Source organism: Heloderma suspectum, chromosome 7 (genome assembly GCF_057233095.1).
Source record: "Heloderma suspectum isolate Gila_16-S chromosome 7, 16-S_ref, whole genome shotgun sequence".
Lineage (NCBI taxonomy): Eukaryota > Metazoa > Chordata > Lepidosauria > Squamata > Helodermatidae > Heloderma > Heloderma suspectum.
The window spans coordinates 10,842,638-10,858,663 of NC_139464.1; the positions used below are offsets into that span (position 1 = coordinate 10,842,638).

The 16,026-nt window shown below is 42.8% G+C and overlaps 1 protein-coding gene across 2 annotated transcripts in view; it reads left to right on the forward strand.

Moving 5' to 3' along the window:
- TAF3 (TATA-box binding protein associated factor 3) overlaps positions 1-16,026 on the forward strand; it is a 176,328-nt gene that overhangs the window by 127,705 nt on the left and 32,597 nt on the right. Inside the window, exons 3-4 of one of the 2 annotated variants that reach the window (XM_084809078.1) lie at positions 1,524-3,322; positions 12,848-12,933. In XM_084809078.1, coding sequence (XP_084665204.1) covers positions 1,524-3,322; positions 12,848-12,933 — 1,885 coding nt within the window. The remainder of the gene's footprint in view (positions 1-1,523; positions 3,323-12,847; positions 12,934-16,026) is intronic. The other variant, XM_084809079.1, reaches the window with a different exon arrangement.

The window sequence follows — 16,026 nt, forward strand, 5'->3', positions numbered from 1 at the left end:
AACTCTCCTAAATCAGGGCATTGACACATTTTAGAGGAAAGAAATATCTCCTCCCAAGGCCTGAAAGGAAACTTTTCCAAATGAGATTCTTCAAGTTGGATTCAGAATAAAGGAAGATTTTGTAGTTTTACAGTTATGTTTTACTTTTTAAAAAGTTTGCTAAAGTAACAAAACTGTACCCCCATCCTCAGCACACACAGACACATGGACACATGGGCAACCAAATAATTCTTTCTTTATTTTTTTACCAGTAAGCATCTACAGATTGCTTTTATTCAGAGGTTTATAAAGTTTTCGCGATTACTCAGCTTTATAACAGCTTGGTGAAAGAGGATAAATAAAGGGCCCCTATTTAAGCAAGTGTTTCCATGGGTCCCATATTTCTTAGATGAAGCTAGAAAAGGCTGTTTGTTATGAGTTTGAGATAATCTCCACCTGGGCATGGCCAGTCGTGTCGTCCGAACCTGGATGGCATAGATTGTTGAAAAGGAACTACCCTCCAATAACCTGTGAGCTGTTGGAGGGTTGTTGGAGGGTTGTTTTCCCCCTCCAACAAGCCATGCTGCCTGGGTTCGAACAACACAACAAGCTGAGCTCAGGTGGTGATGATGGAAATTGTACCCTGCACATGCCGCAATGTTAATAAGCTACTGTGGCTTAATTAAATAAGATTTAAATAAGCCATGGTAGCTTATTCTGATCGTGCAAACTGGTTCTAAGTGTGATCTGATAGATTTGTGCTAGAGGGCCAAGGAACTATCCTCCTAGACACACTTATCTGAAGGTAATATAATGTGTCATCTGATGCTAGTCATCTGGCATCAAATGTCTCCTAGAGTGCACCACCTTTTGTTCATGTCCAGGTGTGCAGTTTTAGAAACAACAACACGGCTACATGGTTCAATCATAGAACTATTTTCAAGCTCTACTACTTTTGCCTAAATTCCGCATCTCTATTATTTAAGCCATGGTGGCTTATTTTGATCGTGAGAACCAGGTCTTAGCATCCCTCCTCTGATCATGCTCTTTACCCTAAAAGAACAGGTATGGAGCCACCCTTTCCTAACTCCACTTGGCTCCAATTGACGTTGCAGATGAATGCCAATGTGATGGTGATGTTGCTTTAGAATTGGAACAGCCCAGACACACTGGGTGAAAAGATAATAATGGGCAAATGGTTTATGGATCTCAGTTTGAGAACTGGTTTATCTGGAAGTACGAAAGAGCTGTAATTTTTAAATGAAATATTAAGCAAGAATCTTCTGTTATACATAACTTAATTTGTAAATGTGTGCGGTAAAATCCAAAATAAGTCCTACTTGGAGTAGACCCATTGAAATTAACAGGCCTATTCTAAGTAGGATTTATGTTGGATTTTTACCCATGATCTTTAATTAGTGAAATGCCTTCTTAGTCTTTACTCATTTGTTAAATGTAGGTTTGTCTCTGGTGGCCTCTTTATAGGAAGTGTTGGTATTTTTAAGTATCTCAATGACTTTTCCTTTTCTTGCTTCTTACAACAGAGGAAGAGGAGGAACAGGTACCAACTGATGGAGGAACTTCAGCAGAAGCCATGCAGGTTCCTTTGGAGGAGGAGGGAGAGATGGAAGAAGATGAAGCTGTTAATGATGAAAATTACTTAAGCAAGAGACCACTAGAAAGCCCAGAATCTGAGGAAATGCCTGCTATAAAGCGGCCAAAACTAGCTGGCATAAAAGGAGATGCCCTGGATGGGACAGTGGAGCCGCGTGAGCCTCTTAGTTCAATTAATGCCCAGAAAGTGCCTCCAATGCTTTCCCCAGTTTGTGTACAGGTTAGTGCTGATCTGGTTCCTCCCTCTCCAGAACCGCCTATACTGGCTCCTATTGTGAAATCACAGTTGCCTGTTTCCAAACCATTGGAATCAAGAGCATTTGCACCTAAAGCAAAGGTGAAAACAAGCTCTCCAAGTCAGAAGACTAAAATGCCAAAAGTTTCTCCATCCCCAGCAGTTATTGGAAGCCCCATTCGTTCACCAAAAACTGGACCCAAAGAAAAGAAATCACCGGCTCGAGCCAAGAGTCCCAGAAGCCCTAAGAGTCCAAAGGTTCCAGCTCATGTTCCTCAAATAGTAATTAAGCAGGAGACACCAAGTAGAACCCCCTTAGCAGCATTAAGTGAAAAGATGGGGAAAGAGAATATCCAGGTAAAACAAGGGCCAACCCCAGTTGACTGTGGGAAGCCCAACAGTGAGAATCCAACAAAGAAAGTGGCAGTGATTGATAAGACAATCGATGATTCTATTGATGCTGTAATTGCCCGTGCATGTGCTGAACGGGATCCTGATCCATTTGAGTTTTCCTCAGGGTCAGAATCTGAAGGGGATATTTTCACTAGCCCTAAAAGACTCTCTGTGTCAGAGACTACAATACCTAAAGCTTCTGTTTCAGCCAATAGCAGCTTAAATAAAGCAGGAAGCACCCCAGTTCCTCCCTCTGGTGGAACATCAAGTTCAGACATTTCATGGACAATGGATGACTCAATAGACGAGGTCATTCGAAAAGCAAATATGGGTACTCCTACTAATTTACCTTCAAACTTCCCTTATTTCTCATCCCCTTCTGCTTCTCCACCAACTCCAGAACCTCTGCTCAAAGTTTATGAGGAGAAAACTAAGCTGGCATCATCCGTAGATGTGAAAAAGAAACTGAAAAAAGAGCTGAAGACAAAAATGAAAAAGAAAGAGAAGCAGAAGGACAAGGAGAAAAACAAGAACAAAGACAAGGAGAAAAATAAGGAGAAGGATAAAGACAAAGAAGGTGGCAAAGAATCGAAATTTCCGTGGAAGGATCTGATCAGAGATGACAACTTGGATACTTACAAGTTCAAAATGAAGGACTTTGATGATGACCCCAAAGTGAAGATAAAAGATGGCAGTACCAAAAAAGAGCGCGAGAAACATAAAGATAAGAAGAAAGAGAAAGAAAAGGGCAAGAAAGATAAAGAGAAGAAAGACAAAGAGAAAGTTAAAGATAAAAATAAAGACAAGATGAAAGCTTCATCAGCACCTCTGATTTTGCCTGCCAAAGACTTGCCCTTACCCTTGTTCAGCACCCCAGCTGCCATGAAACTCCCATCACTGATGTCCCCCCTCTCATCAGTACTACCTGAAAAACTTTTTGAGGAGAAAGAGAAGCCCAAAGAAAAGAAAAAAGAGAAGAAGGAGAAGAAGAAGAAGAAAGAGAGGGAGAAGGACAAAGAGAAGGAGAAGAAGGAGAAGGAAAAGGAGAAGAAGGAAAGGGAGAAGAAAGAGAAGGAAAAAGAGAAACACAAACATGAAAAAGTAAGCCTTTGGTATATTGGGGGGGGCGGGGGCTGGGAGGGTCTTTATTATTCAGCTTTCCCCACCCCAAGAGAATTAGATGAACATATAAAAAATCTTTGCTAGTGTTCTGAGACAATAAAATATGAAACATAAAAATAGAATGCCCCCAAACAGTTTTAGAATTGTAAAAAAAGAGAGAATATTAATTATACAAGCTTAAGAAATTTGCAAATCTCTTAATCCACACATTTTCTGCTTTTTTCACTTCTACCGCTACCCTCCAACACTCCTTCCACCTCACCCCAAGACAGCTTTTAAAATCTGACAAAGTTCAAAATAATTCATATGTGCTATTAATTCAGAGGCATTGTTATCATTATTACATCATTTTATATAGTGTCATACCAAGTAACATGATAGATAGATAGATAGATAGATAGATATCCAAGGATTGAATGCGAATAAAACTTTATTACCTCTGTCTTTCCTACGTGGCACACAATTTCACTTGTCCACAATTTCACTGTATCACAGAAACTTGTGCAAGGCCTTTTGCATTTCTGTCCTGCATGCCAGTTCCATAAATAAATCATCTCAATTTACAGTCTCATCAGACCTACAGTTTTCATGGGCAATACATTCCTCTCTTCCCCCATAAACTAATGTTTAAGAGTAGTTTAGACTCTGGAAACATATTAGGAAAGGTCCATAGCTCAGTGGTAGTGCTTCGTATACAGGAGATCCCAACTTAAACCCCTAGTTAGAAAGGATCTCCCATTAAAAATATCTCAGATCGGAGGACTGGGGAAGCCCAGTGCCTGAGACCTTGGAGAAGCCCTGCCAGTTAAGAATACAAAATATTGGGCTAGATCAGAGGTGGGGAACCTCATTCAGCCCGAGGGCCAAATTAAATTTCGGAGAAGCTCTTGTGGGCTGCATTCTGTTGGTTGATGGGGCTGAAAGCAAAGGTGGCAGGCTCAGTGGCAAAAGGGATGGGGAAGAAATACAAAAGATACCAACATATTTTAGTTAACCCTTAGGAGAAGCATTTCAACCTTTTAGAATGGGAAACCACCAAACAATTGGTGATTGGGGGAAAAGGGTGGCACCAAGGGAGGAGGGGCGTGGACATCTGGGGAACCCAAGAGAGCCCAATATGGCCCCTGGGCCAGCTGGATATGGCCCCCAGGCCTGAGGTTCCCCACCCCTCAGCTAAATGGGCCAGTTATTTTGCTTGGGATAAGGTAGGTCTATATGTTAAATTTTGGCTTTTCACCATGCCAAAATTGCTGGGAAAGGGGCTGGTGAAGGAAATCATAAGCACACAATTTGAAAAATGATTAGAAATGAAAATAATGCTGTTGGTATCGTCTTTTATTTCCTAAGAGATTGGAAAATGTTTTCAACATGGGGTTAGTGAGCCTTATTCATGTGTGCTAGTTGGAGCTCTGATTCAGTATTCCTCAATATATAAGCTGACAGACCATGTGCTTATATCTGCATACATTATTTCTTACCAGCTTTCTTTTGTCACATTGACACTGATGAGAGTTGGTTAATAAATGTTAATATATATTTGTTAATATTAACAAATATTTTAAAGAAGAAAAAAAGTTTGTTTAAAAATATTTCATCTGAGGAAGGAGCATTGCCAAGAACTCTAAAGGTTCAGGCCACAGGCCCATAGGACACAAATTGCTTAAAATTTGCATGTGCTAATTTATATCTATAGATGCAAATTGAGAAATAATTCCTAGGATATATTTAAATTGCACAGAGGGCAAAGCCAGCTAATTAATTTCCCAAATCACCAGAAATAAAATAAATCCTTCAATTCATTGCCTCCCACCCAAGAGCATCCTAAATTTGTAGTTCCTCTTCAATAACAATTAATTTTTAATGGCTGTCAACAGGTGTGAAAAAATACACAAAAAAGAGTGGCTGATGGGGTTTTTTCCTGAGCCCTTTCACAACACAACACTAAAAATGTCAACTATTGCACTAAAATGGAGTTTCAAAAATTTGACATAGCACTACTCCAAAAGCAAGTCAAGGGGTCACCACCAATTAATTTCTGAATTCTCACCCAGATTCTGTTCCAAAGTTTAATCAATTACTCTTCAGTTAATGACTCCCATCTTTACTTCCATAAATTAAATTAAAAATAAAATGAACTGCTGCACAGTTCTGTTCAGGTTAGTTCAAATGCTAGGTAGGTGATGGGAGAGTGAGGGCTGGAGTGTGGAGCAGAGAAGGTAGATTAGAAAGGCCAAGGAAGATTAGGAAGGAGAGTAGAGGGGGAAGCTGGAAGGAACAGGCAGGAGTGGAGATCAAGAAGGTGGGGAAGGATGGAGCAAGGATTGGGCAGCAGAGGGAACCTGGGAAGAGAAAAAGGAAGAGGAGTCGTTGGTAAGGTGTGGTTTGGTGAGGTGGTGGAAGGACGACTCTCCTTGCTGTGCTCTGCAGTTTCTGGGGGTTGAATCTCTATGTGGTGGGGACCTTTCCCTCACCCCCAAACACGCACACACAGTTAGCACCTTCTCTCCATATTCCACAATGCAGGGAGGGAGACTGACAAAGATGAAGAGGAGCCATATACCCCCCCACCACCACCTACACAAACACACACACAGCTAGGATCGAACACACATTTGGGGTAGCTGGAAAAGAACCTCCCGCTAAAGATTATTTAACCTTTTAGGAGGAAAATAAACATACTCTTCTCTCTGCCACTCATCTCTGTCTGTCCCTTCCCCCATTTCTCTCTCCCAGAGGAAAATCACCCCCATCTGCTCAATTAGGCTTTGAAAAACATCTTCCAAGTGGCACCAATGGAAGGGTGTTTTTTTAAAAAACTAAGCTTAATTGCCACACCTAGGGTGATTCGGCGGGGGGTGGGTCACAGTGTGCAAGGAAAAAAAGCTTAACCCTTCCTGCCCCAACTGTGACACCCCCCTGGAAATCCCCCCCCCTTTGCTAGTATGGCAGTTAAGCTTAGAAAGAAACCTTCTGTTGAGATCAATGGAAAGTTTTTCCTAAGCTCAATTGCCATGTGGGGTTGGGGGCAGGGGTTAAGGGAGGATTGCATTGCACAGGGATTGTAAGGTTAGTCCTTCCCTTCTCAGCTATGTCCACCTGAAAATCGCCATTCCCACAGAGCAGTTGAGCTTAGATAAATATCTTCCATTAAGCTTAATTCCCATATGGGTTGGGGAGCTGCAGCATGTGGGAAGGGAATTGTAAACTCTTTCCTCCCTACCTGTAATCCCCCAGAACACTCCCCATATGGCAGTTAAGTCTAGAAAAAATGTTCTGTTGGCACCAGTGGATACCCCTGGCTCTTAGGAATTGACCCAGGCCCAGCCCTAGTAACAGCCCTAATCCATCATGAAACAACCCAGGAATGGGGCAAGTTGATTAAAATCGGAAGTGGCTCGGGCACAGTGCTCATCCCCAACAATTCCTGGGTTAATCAGGAACCCAGGAACGTGAGACCTGGATCATCGTTTTGATTGTCCTCTTTTGTTTACTTTGCCCCTGTTTTTAGAGAGGGAGCATTCCTTTTCTTTGTGAAGGGAAGTAGATTATGCAAAGCCCAGGGTAATCTTAGAAAGAAGAAGACCAGGGGAGAGAAGTGGAAGCTTGGCCTAACTACAAAGTACCCAGGTTGTGTTGGGGAGGAGGCAATTCCCATAGTAAGAAAAAGTGATCATTTAGAATAGACAGGATTTGGGCAGCTGTATGCTTATATTTTCATACTTCCCTCTTCCTTTTCTCTGTTTGTTTTTATACGTTGTGAGCTTTGGGCTAGGAAATCACTCTTTAAATCCATATAATAGCCAAACTAGGTAGAGAATTTTACCTACCTAGTGGTGAGCCATGTATAAATATCTGTAGATGGCTGTACTTTTTGCAGGGGAGGATCATAACTAATCATAACCAAAGCATTCACATATTAACAGATACTGGGAGAGGCAGTATAATGTTAGGACTATAATGCAACAATATAACCTATTAAAATCTATTCTTTATAGCCGTAAAATATGTTGTATTATAGGGAAAGCAATATAAGCTTGGGCAGATTACATTGACAAAGCTGCCTGTTACCTTGGTGAAATTTCCCTGTCAAAAGATAAACTTTAAAGCTAGACTGCATGAAAGAGTCCCTAGATAGAATTAAAATTTAAACTGATCTCAACAGATAAGCATAATAATGATAATGATAATAATAACAGATGGAAAAGGTCCACCTCTTTGCTGCAAGTCAGGGTTTTGAAAATAAATTCTCACACACACACCCCCGCCCTTTTAAATCTCTTGAGTGATTTTCATTTTTTGCAAGGCTGCTCTGCTGGTGTCCTGGAAAAATGGAGAGTTAGAGCTTTATCAGTTGGTGCCCTGAGGTATGTGGCAAAGAAGCTAAATCCTTGAAGATTAACAAAAAAAAAAAATGCAGCACATGGCAATAAGGGGCTTATATGACTACTAGTATTAGTTCAGGTGAAAGAAGTATTGCTTATACATAAAACTGGACAAATCCACTGACAATGTATTTTTAGTTAGCTACAAAGGAGTCTTATATTGCTGGACTTTACCTCTTTGGTGATTTGGGAAGCTTAATAATCCACTGTAAATGCTCTTCTGCTGGCCCGAATTCCCACTATTACTCCAGAATTGCAGCTCTTTAATTTTTAACCACCGCAAGTTCATGTTCCCTTAACATACCTTTTTTTTAAAAAAAGATCACCCTCCCACTCATACACATGTACCTGCACTCATATTCTCACACGTATGCATGTGAAGGTTCTCCTAGTCTCCAGTTCTTTCAGTGCATACGATCAAGTTATCATTTGTATTTTTAGTATTCCAGGTTATCATAGTTGTAAAGAAATAAGGATATCCCCAAAAGTTGACTCCAAAAGTAAGCACGTTTCTGGATGCATCTCCATTCTTAAAAACTGGTCATTTAAAAAAAATCCAATCATGTTTTCTGTTTGAGTAATTTTTCTAATTCAATAAAATGTTTGCTGAAACTATTTTTGACACTTTACATTTATTTCTTAAAAGCTATTTTGCCTAACAGTATCTTGTGTGGCTGCAGAACAACAGAAAGCAAGAGACAGTAGGCTGCTTTAAGCGCTACCTTGAAGTGTTCACATGGCTGCTGCACAATTTTTCTGTCACATTTTACTAGAACTGTACTCTTTGAAGCTGATTAGTAGCAGATTCTGCACCTGTAAAAGGAGGCACTTCATCTGAAATGGAATTCACTACCAAAGAGGTGGTTAGCTTAGATTGCATTTAATTTGTTATTGTTGTTGTTCAGTCGTTAAGTCGTGTCCAACTCTTCGTGACCCCATGGACCATAGCACGCCAGGCCTTCCTGTCCTGCGCTCAAGTTCATATTCATTGCATCGGTGATGCTATCTAGCCATCTCATCCTCTGCCATCCCCTTCTCCTTTTGCCTTCAATCTTTCCCAGCATCAGGGTCTTTTCCAGTGAGTTTTCTCTTCGCATTAGGTGGCCAAAATATTGGAGCTTCAGCTTCAGTATCTGTCCTTCCAATGAGCACTCAGGGTTGATTTCCTTTAGGATGGACTGATTTGACCTCCTTGCAGTCCAGGGGACTCGTAAGAGTCTTCTCCAGCACCACAGTTCAAGAGCATCCATTCTTCGGCGCTCAGCCCTCCTTATAGTCCAGCTCTCACAGCCATACATTACTACTGGGAAAACCATAGCTTTGATTAGACGAACCTTTGTCGGCAAGGTGATGTCTCTGCTTCTTACTATGCGGTCTAGGTGTGCCATAGCTTTCCTCCCAAGGAGCAAGCATATTTTATTTTCATGGCTACAGTCACCGTCTGCGGTGATCTTGGAGCCCAAGAAAGTAAAATCTGTCACTGCTTCCATTTCTTCCCCTTCTATATGCCAGGATGTGATGGGGCCAGATGCCATGATCTTCGTTTTTTTAATGTTGAGTTTCAAACCAGCTTTTGCACTCTCCACTTTCACCCTCAACAAGAGGCTCTTTAGATCCTTTTCGCTTTCTGCCATTAGGGTGGTATCGTCTGCGTATCTGAGGTTGTTGATAATTCTCCCGGCAATCTTAATTCCGACCTGTGACTCATCCAACCCGGCATTTCTCATGATGTACTCTGCATATAAGTTAAATAAGCAGGGCAACAATATACAGCCTTGTCGTACTCCTTTCCCAATTTTGAACCAATCGGTTGTTCCATTTCCGGTTCTTACTGTTGCTTCTTGACCCTCGTACAGGTTTCTCAGGAGACAAGTAAAGTGGTCTGATACTCCCATCTCTTTCAGAATTTGCCACAGTTTGTTGTGATCCACACAATCAAAGGCTTTAGCGTAGTCAATGAAGCAGAAATAGACGTTTTTCTGGAATTCTCTTGCTTTCTCCATGATCCAGCGAATGTTGGCGATTTGATCTCTAGTTCCTCTTCCTCTTCGAAACCCGCTTGTACTTCCAGTAGTTCTTGGTTCACATGCTGCTGAAGCCTAGCTTGTAGGATTTTGAGCATCACCTTGCTGGCATGTGAAATGAGCGGAATTGTGCGGTAGTTTGAACACTCTTTGGCATTACCCTTCTTTGGAATTGGAATGTAAACTGACCTTTTCCAGTCTTGTGGCCACTGTTGAGTGTTCCCAATTTGTTGGCATATTGAGTGCAGCACTTTAACAGCATCATCTTCTAGGATTTTAAATAGCTCAGCTGGAAGACTGTCATCTCCTCTAGCTTTGTTGTTACTAATGCTTCCTAAGGCCCACTTGACTTCCCTCTCTAGGATGTCGGGCTCAAGTTCAGTGACCGCACTATCACGGCTATCAGGGACATTCAGATCTTTCCTGAATACAGTTCTGTGTATTCTTTCCACCTCTTCTTAATCTCATCTGCTTCTGTTAGGTCCCTGCCTTCTTTGTCCTTTATCATGCCCGTCTTTGCAAAAACGTTCCCTTGAGATCTCCAATTTTCTTGAAAAGATCTCTTAGACTTTCCCATTCCATTGTTTTCTTCGATTTCTTTGCATTGTTCATTTAAGAAGGCCTTCTTGTCTCTCCTTGCTATTCTCTGGAACTCTGCATTCATTTGAATATATCTTCCCCTTTCTCCCTTGCTTTTCGCTTCCCTTCTTTCCTGAGCTACTTGTAAAGCCTCATCAGACAGCCACTTGGCTTTCTTGCATTTCTTTTTCTTTGGGATGGATTGAGTTGCTGCCTCCTGAACAATGTTACGGACCTCCGTCCATAGTTCCTCTGGCACTCTGTCTATCAGGTCTACTCCCTGAAATCTATTCCTCACCTCCACTGTATATTCATAAGGGATATGATTTAGGTCATACCTGAATGGTTTAGTGGTTTTCCCTACATTCTTCAATTTAAGCCGAAATTTTGCAATAAGAAGCTTATGATCTGAGCCACAGTCAGCTCCAGGTCTTGTTTTTACTGACTGTATAGAGCTTCTCCATCTTTGGCTGCAAAGGACATAATCAATCTGATTTCGATATTGACCATCTGGTGATGTCCATGTGCAGAGTCGCCTCTTGTGCTGTTGGAAAAGCATGTTTGCTATGATCAGCGTGTTCTCTTGGCAAAACTCTATTAGCCTTTGTCCTGCTTCATTTTGTACACCAAGGCCATGCTTGCCTGTTATCCCGGTGATTTCTTGACTTCCTACTTTAGCATTCCAATCCCCTATGATGAAAAGGACATCTTTTTTTGGTGTTAGTTCTAGAAGGTGTTGTAGGTCTTCATGGAACCGATCAGCCACAGCTTCTTTGGCCTCAGTGGTTGGGGCATAGACTTGAATTACTGTGATGTTGAATGGTTTGCCTTGAATTCGTACTGAGATCATTCTATTGTTTTTGAGATTGTACCCCAGTACTGCTTTCCCCACCCTTTTGTTGGCTATGAGTGCTACTCCATTTCTTCTAAGGGATTCTTGCCCACAGTAGTAGATATGATGGTCACCTGAATTAAATTCACCCATGCTTGTCCATTTTAGTTCGCTGATTCCCAAGATGTCGATGTTCAATCTTGCCATCTCCTGTTTGACCACCTCCAGCTTACCTTGATTCATTGATCTTACATTCCAGGTTCCTAAACAATATTGTTCTTTACAGCATCAGACTTTCTTTTCACCACCAGACACATCCACAGCTGAGTGTCCTTTCGGCTTTGGCCCAGCCGCTTCACTCTTTCTGGCGCTACTTGGAAATTCCCTCTGCTCTTCCCCAGTAGCATATTGGACACCTTCCGACCTGAGGGGCTCATCTTCCGGCATCATCTCTTTTAGCCTTGTGATACGTTCCATGTGGTTTTCTTGGCAAGAATACTGGAGTGGGTTGCCATTTCCTTCTGCAGTGGACCACATTTTGTCAGAACTCTCTGCCATGACCTGTCCGTCTTGGGTGGCCCTGCATGGCATAGCTTATGGCTTCACTGAGTTACGCAAGCCCCTTCGCCACAACAAGGCAGTGATCCCTGAAGGGGTTGCATTTAATAAGGTTGGCTAATTCATGTACAGTAGGTACATTAATGATGACTATTAGCCATGATAACCATATATACAGGTTTTTCAAAACCTGGCTTGTTGTGAACCAAGTGGGAGCACACAAGAGTGCTGGTTCCTGCATCCCAATCACTCCCGCTGGGATTAAACAGCCCAGGAATGCTCCATCCCTGGGTTGTTAAGCATGATGTACGAACTGGAAATTCTGGGTTGTTCTGGGAAATTCTGAGAGACAATTCGGAATTGGAACCAAGGCATGCTGCCATCTCCCAAACATCCTTCTATTAGTTTAACTAGTACCTGTTCAAAGGTAAAATTGCATGCATCATTTCTCATGTGACGATTTCCAATATAGGCAGTGCCAGTTCCAGGTTTTTGAGGGCCCTGGGGCAGGACACCCTCAGTGGGCCCCCTTCCTCAGTGATTTGACAAGAGGTGGTGATGGCTACTAGCTTAGATTGCATTTAATGAGGTTGGCTAATTCATGTAGAATAGGTCTACTCGTGACTATTAGCCATGATAACCATATATACAGGTTTTTCAAAACCTGGCTTGTTGTGAACCAGGTGGGAGCACGCAAGAGTGCTGGTTCCTGCAACTCTTGGACAAGACACCCTCAATGGGCCCCCTCCCTCAGTGATTCAACCTTCTTACCACTATTGTCACCAGTCGCTATTGTTCTTCATCCTTTTTCTGTCATTGCTGCTGCTTACTTGCTTGACAGGCAGAGAGCCATGGACCAAGTAGGCAGAGGCATTTCCTGCTCCTCCTCCTCACCACCACCATTGTCTGGGTCAGAGCGAGAGGCAGATGACAAGCAGGTTGCAATGGTGAAGAGGAGGAGCAACTCCAGAGGAGTTGTCAGCGGGTCTCTGCTGGGGTGTGGGCTCTTGCCAGGTGCCCAGCCATGCCTGCTTTTGATGCTGACCCTTTATATAGCTCCATACAGTCAGTATTAAAATGTATCTTTAAGAAATGTAGCATGTTTAACAACTAAATGTATTTCCTTTAGCAGATCAAAGTAGAACCTGTTGTTCCTTCACCATCTCCCGTGATCCCCAGGCTGACACTGAAAGTGGGGGCTGGGCAGGACAAGATGTAAGTACAGATTAAATCCATCTGATGAAATCTTGGTGCGGGTGGGTTATGGGTGGGTTTATCAGCTTGCTTTGTTTCCTGTTTGTGGTGAATCCCGTTGACTAAACTGTGCCCATTTTCTAGAAGTTTCATTTTGCAACTATATAGAACCTTTATGCTATTCAGGGGCATAATCCGAAACCAAAAGCTCTGATCATTCAGCATACATGCAAATTAAGGGTTTACCGGCACCGGTTGCCAGCTGCACTGGTTACTGGTGGGTTTCCGAGCCCAATTCAAAGTGCTGGTTTTGACCTTTAAAGCCTTAAATGGTTTGCGACCAAGTTACTTGAAGGACCGCCTACACCCATATCAGCCTGCTTACGCTTTAAGATCAGAATGAGAGGCCCTTCTCATTTGCCCACCTGTGAGACCATTAGGTGACCATTAGGTGGGTGACCACACATGAGAGGGCCTTCTCTGCAGTGTCCCCACACCTTTGGAACAAGCTGACATCGGAGGTCCGCCATGCTCCGTCATTGCAGACTTTTAAGAAGGCCTTGAAAACATGGTCTTCTATTGATATGACTGCTATTGTTGCTGTTGCTGCTGTTAACATCGGTGTTGCTGCTTTTAATATCATTGTTGGTTTTATTGTTGCTTTTATTGTTGGCTTTTATTGTTTTTATTGTTTTTGCATTTGTATCACTTTTAATATTTTAACCGTTTTTATGTATTTTTTTGTTGTAAGCCGCCTTGGGAGGGCTTCTGCCCTGAAAGGCGGCCAAGAAATATTTTAAATAAATAAATAATATTTGTCTCTTTCTGTATACATGCAAGGACACAAAGCAAGAGCTGTTGCTTGAAAGTGCCCAGAATTTTCCAGAAGTAGAGTTTCGTCGTACAATTTTTTGTTCATGAGGTTCAGTTTAAATATTCATAGTTTACACAATAATAAATATTAGGGATGTTAGAGAATTCCACGACGGATCTTGAGCCCGAAAGCCAGTGCGTTCGGCCCCCCGAAATCCGTCGCGGAACGAAGCCCCCCCCCCAACCCATGAAAGGCATGCGGGACGAAGTCCCCGCCGCCCCTACCCCATGAAAGGCGCACAAAGCAGAGCACTTACCTGCTTCCGTCCACGCTGCTTTGCGAATGGCGGCCGGCCTGCGGCCGCCATTCACTTCCTCCTCTTCAAGCCGTGATAGGCTACGTAAATACCTATGTAGCCTATCACGGCTAATGCAGGGATGCCATTTGCGTCCCTGCGGAGGCCGTGATAGGCTACGTAAGTATTTACGTAGCCTATCACGGCAGGGGTGGAACCCCAGCATATGCAAATGGCGGTGGCTACCACCACTTGCGTACGCTGGGTTTTTTTCCCCCCTGGCGTGATCGGCTACGTAAATACTTACATAGCCGATCATGGCAGGGGGGAAAAAAACCCAGCATACGCAAATGGCAGTAGCCGCCGCCATTTGTGTATGCTGGGGGTTTTCCCCCTGCCGTGATAGGCTACGTAAATATTTACGTAGCCTATCACAGCTCAATACAGGGATGCAAATGGCGGTGGCTACAACAGCCACCATTTGCGTCCCTGCAGGGCTACCCAGCGGCCTGATGTCCGGCTGCGGGCAGCCGGAGCCGGCCGGCGGCTCTGCGGCTTGGCCGCGGAGTGGAGCCGGCCAGGCAGGATTCCAGGGGGAGGGACGGAGAGCCTCCCCCCCACCGCGGATGCCCCTCAGCGGAGCAAGGTAAGGGATTCGTACATCCCTAATAAATATACAAGCTATTGCATCACCAGGCTCAACATCAAAAGAGAGATATTTTCCTCCCATTCATTCTTCTGCAGAAAATCAGGATTTAATAGCAGGTCCTAGTCTCAGTTTTGTGTGTGTGGAGACTCTCACATATTTATTAGTATTACATTTATCTATGATATTAATACTCTGCTTTTCAGCCAAGATTGGCTCTCAAAGAAGGCCACAATTTGACAATTCAAATCCATCACAAAGATAAAACAGTAGATATTTGGGATATGTTGAGTGGGAGAGAAGAGATGAGGTGGATGTTTCCAGCTTACAGTTCTGGCTTCATGTTTGTTTTGTTTTGTTTACATTTCATGTTCCTCTTAATCTCCTTTGCATGTTTAATTAAAGCCAGTTGCTGAAACTTCATAAAACAGATAACCCATGTTCTGATAGTTGCAAAGTGATGTAAAGCCCGGGTGGTGCTGAAAGGGAATTCAGATTTCATTTAAATCACATTTTTTTTAGGGGAATGTTTAATGTAACTGGCATTTTAAAAACAAACAATCTGATTTAATTTTATTTTTTAAAAATCAATTGTTTACCCTGTCTCAGCAACTATTTGCTTGTGTTTAAACATGCCATTTTTCACAATGTACATACTCATGCCTCCTGATGGTCTGCTTCTTTTACACTCCTATGATTATATGTAGGTATACTGTTTTATAATCTGTTGAGGTGACAAGCATCTTCAGAAGGAAGCTCACTCAGGACAAAATTGAAGGGCCGTTTCCCCTAGAGCAGAGAATGGTTGCGCTTAGTTCCTATTGGGAAAATTAAAGCGCTGCACTTGAAGGGACTGTTGCAATAACAGCAATACCTGTAGGATCCCACTCACGGGGATCGCGTGCTACATGTGTCTGCTCAGCATGCACAGATATAGCTTCCAGGTTCACCCTGCCCCTCAAAATTAAGAGGAGCAAGGCTTGGCAGCCAGATATGCAACACAGTAAAAGAAAGGGGGAAGGAGTTTTCAGGAGGACGTCTAAGCTTCATAAGCTACTTAGGCATTCTATGTACATTGTCTTGCTTTTAAATTCTGTCTAGTGAAACTTTGTTCTCATACTGAAGAAAGAGGAATAGATAAACTCTATATGCCTCCATGCCTATATGTTTAAAATTGGACTCTACGTAGATGTAGGGTTGTCCCCAGAGTTTCATATGCTTCCAAAGGGCAGCGCAACTGTGGGGATAATCCCTGCCCCCTCCACAACTCCCAAGCTCAGGAGGAAGGCTTAGGCTCATCATGCTTGCCACCAGACAATAGCACACTCACATGACAAGCGGAATTATGGACCCCTACTC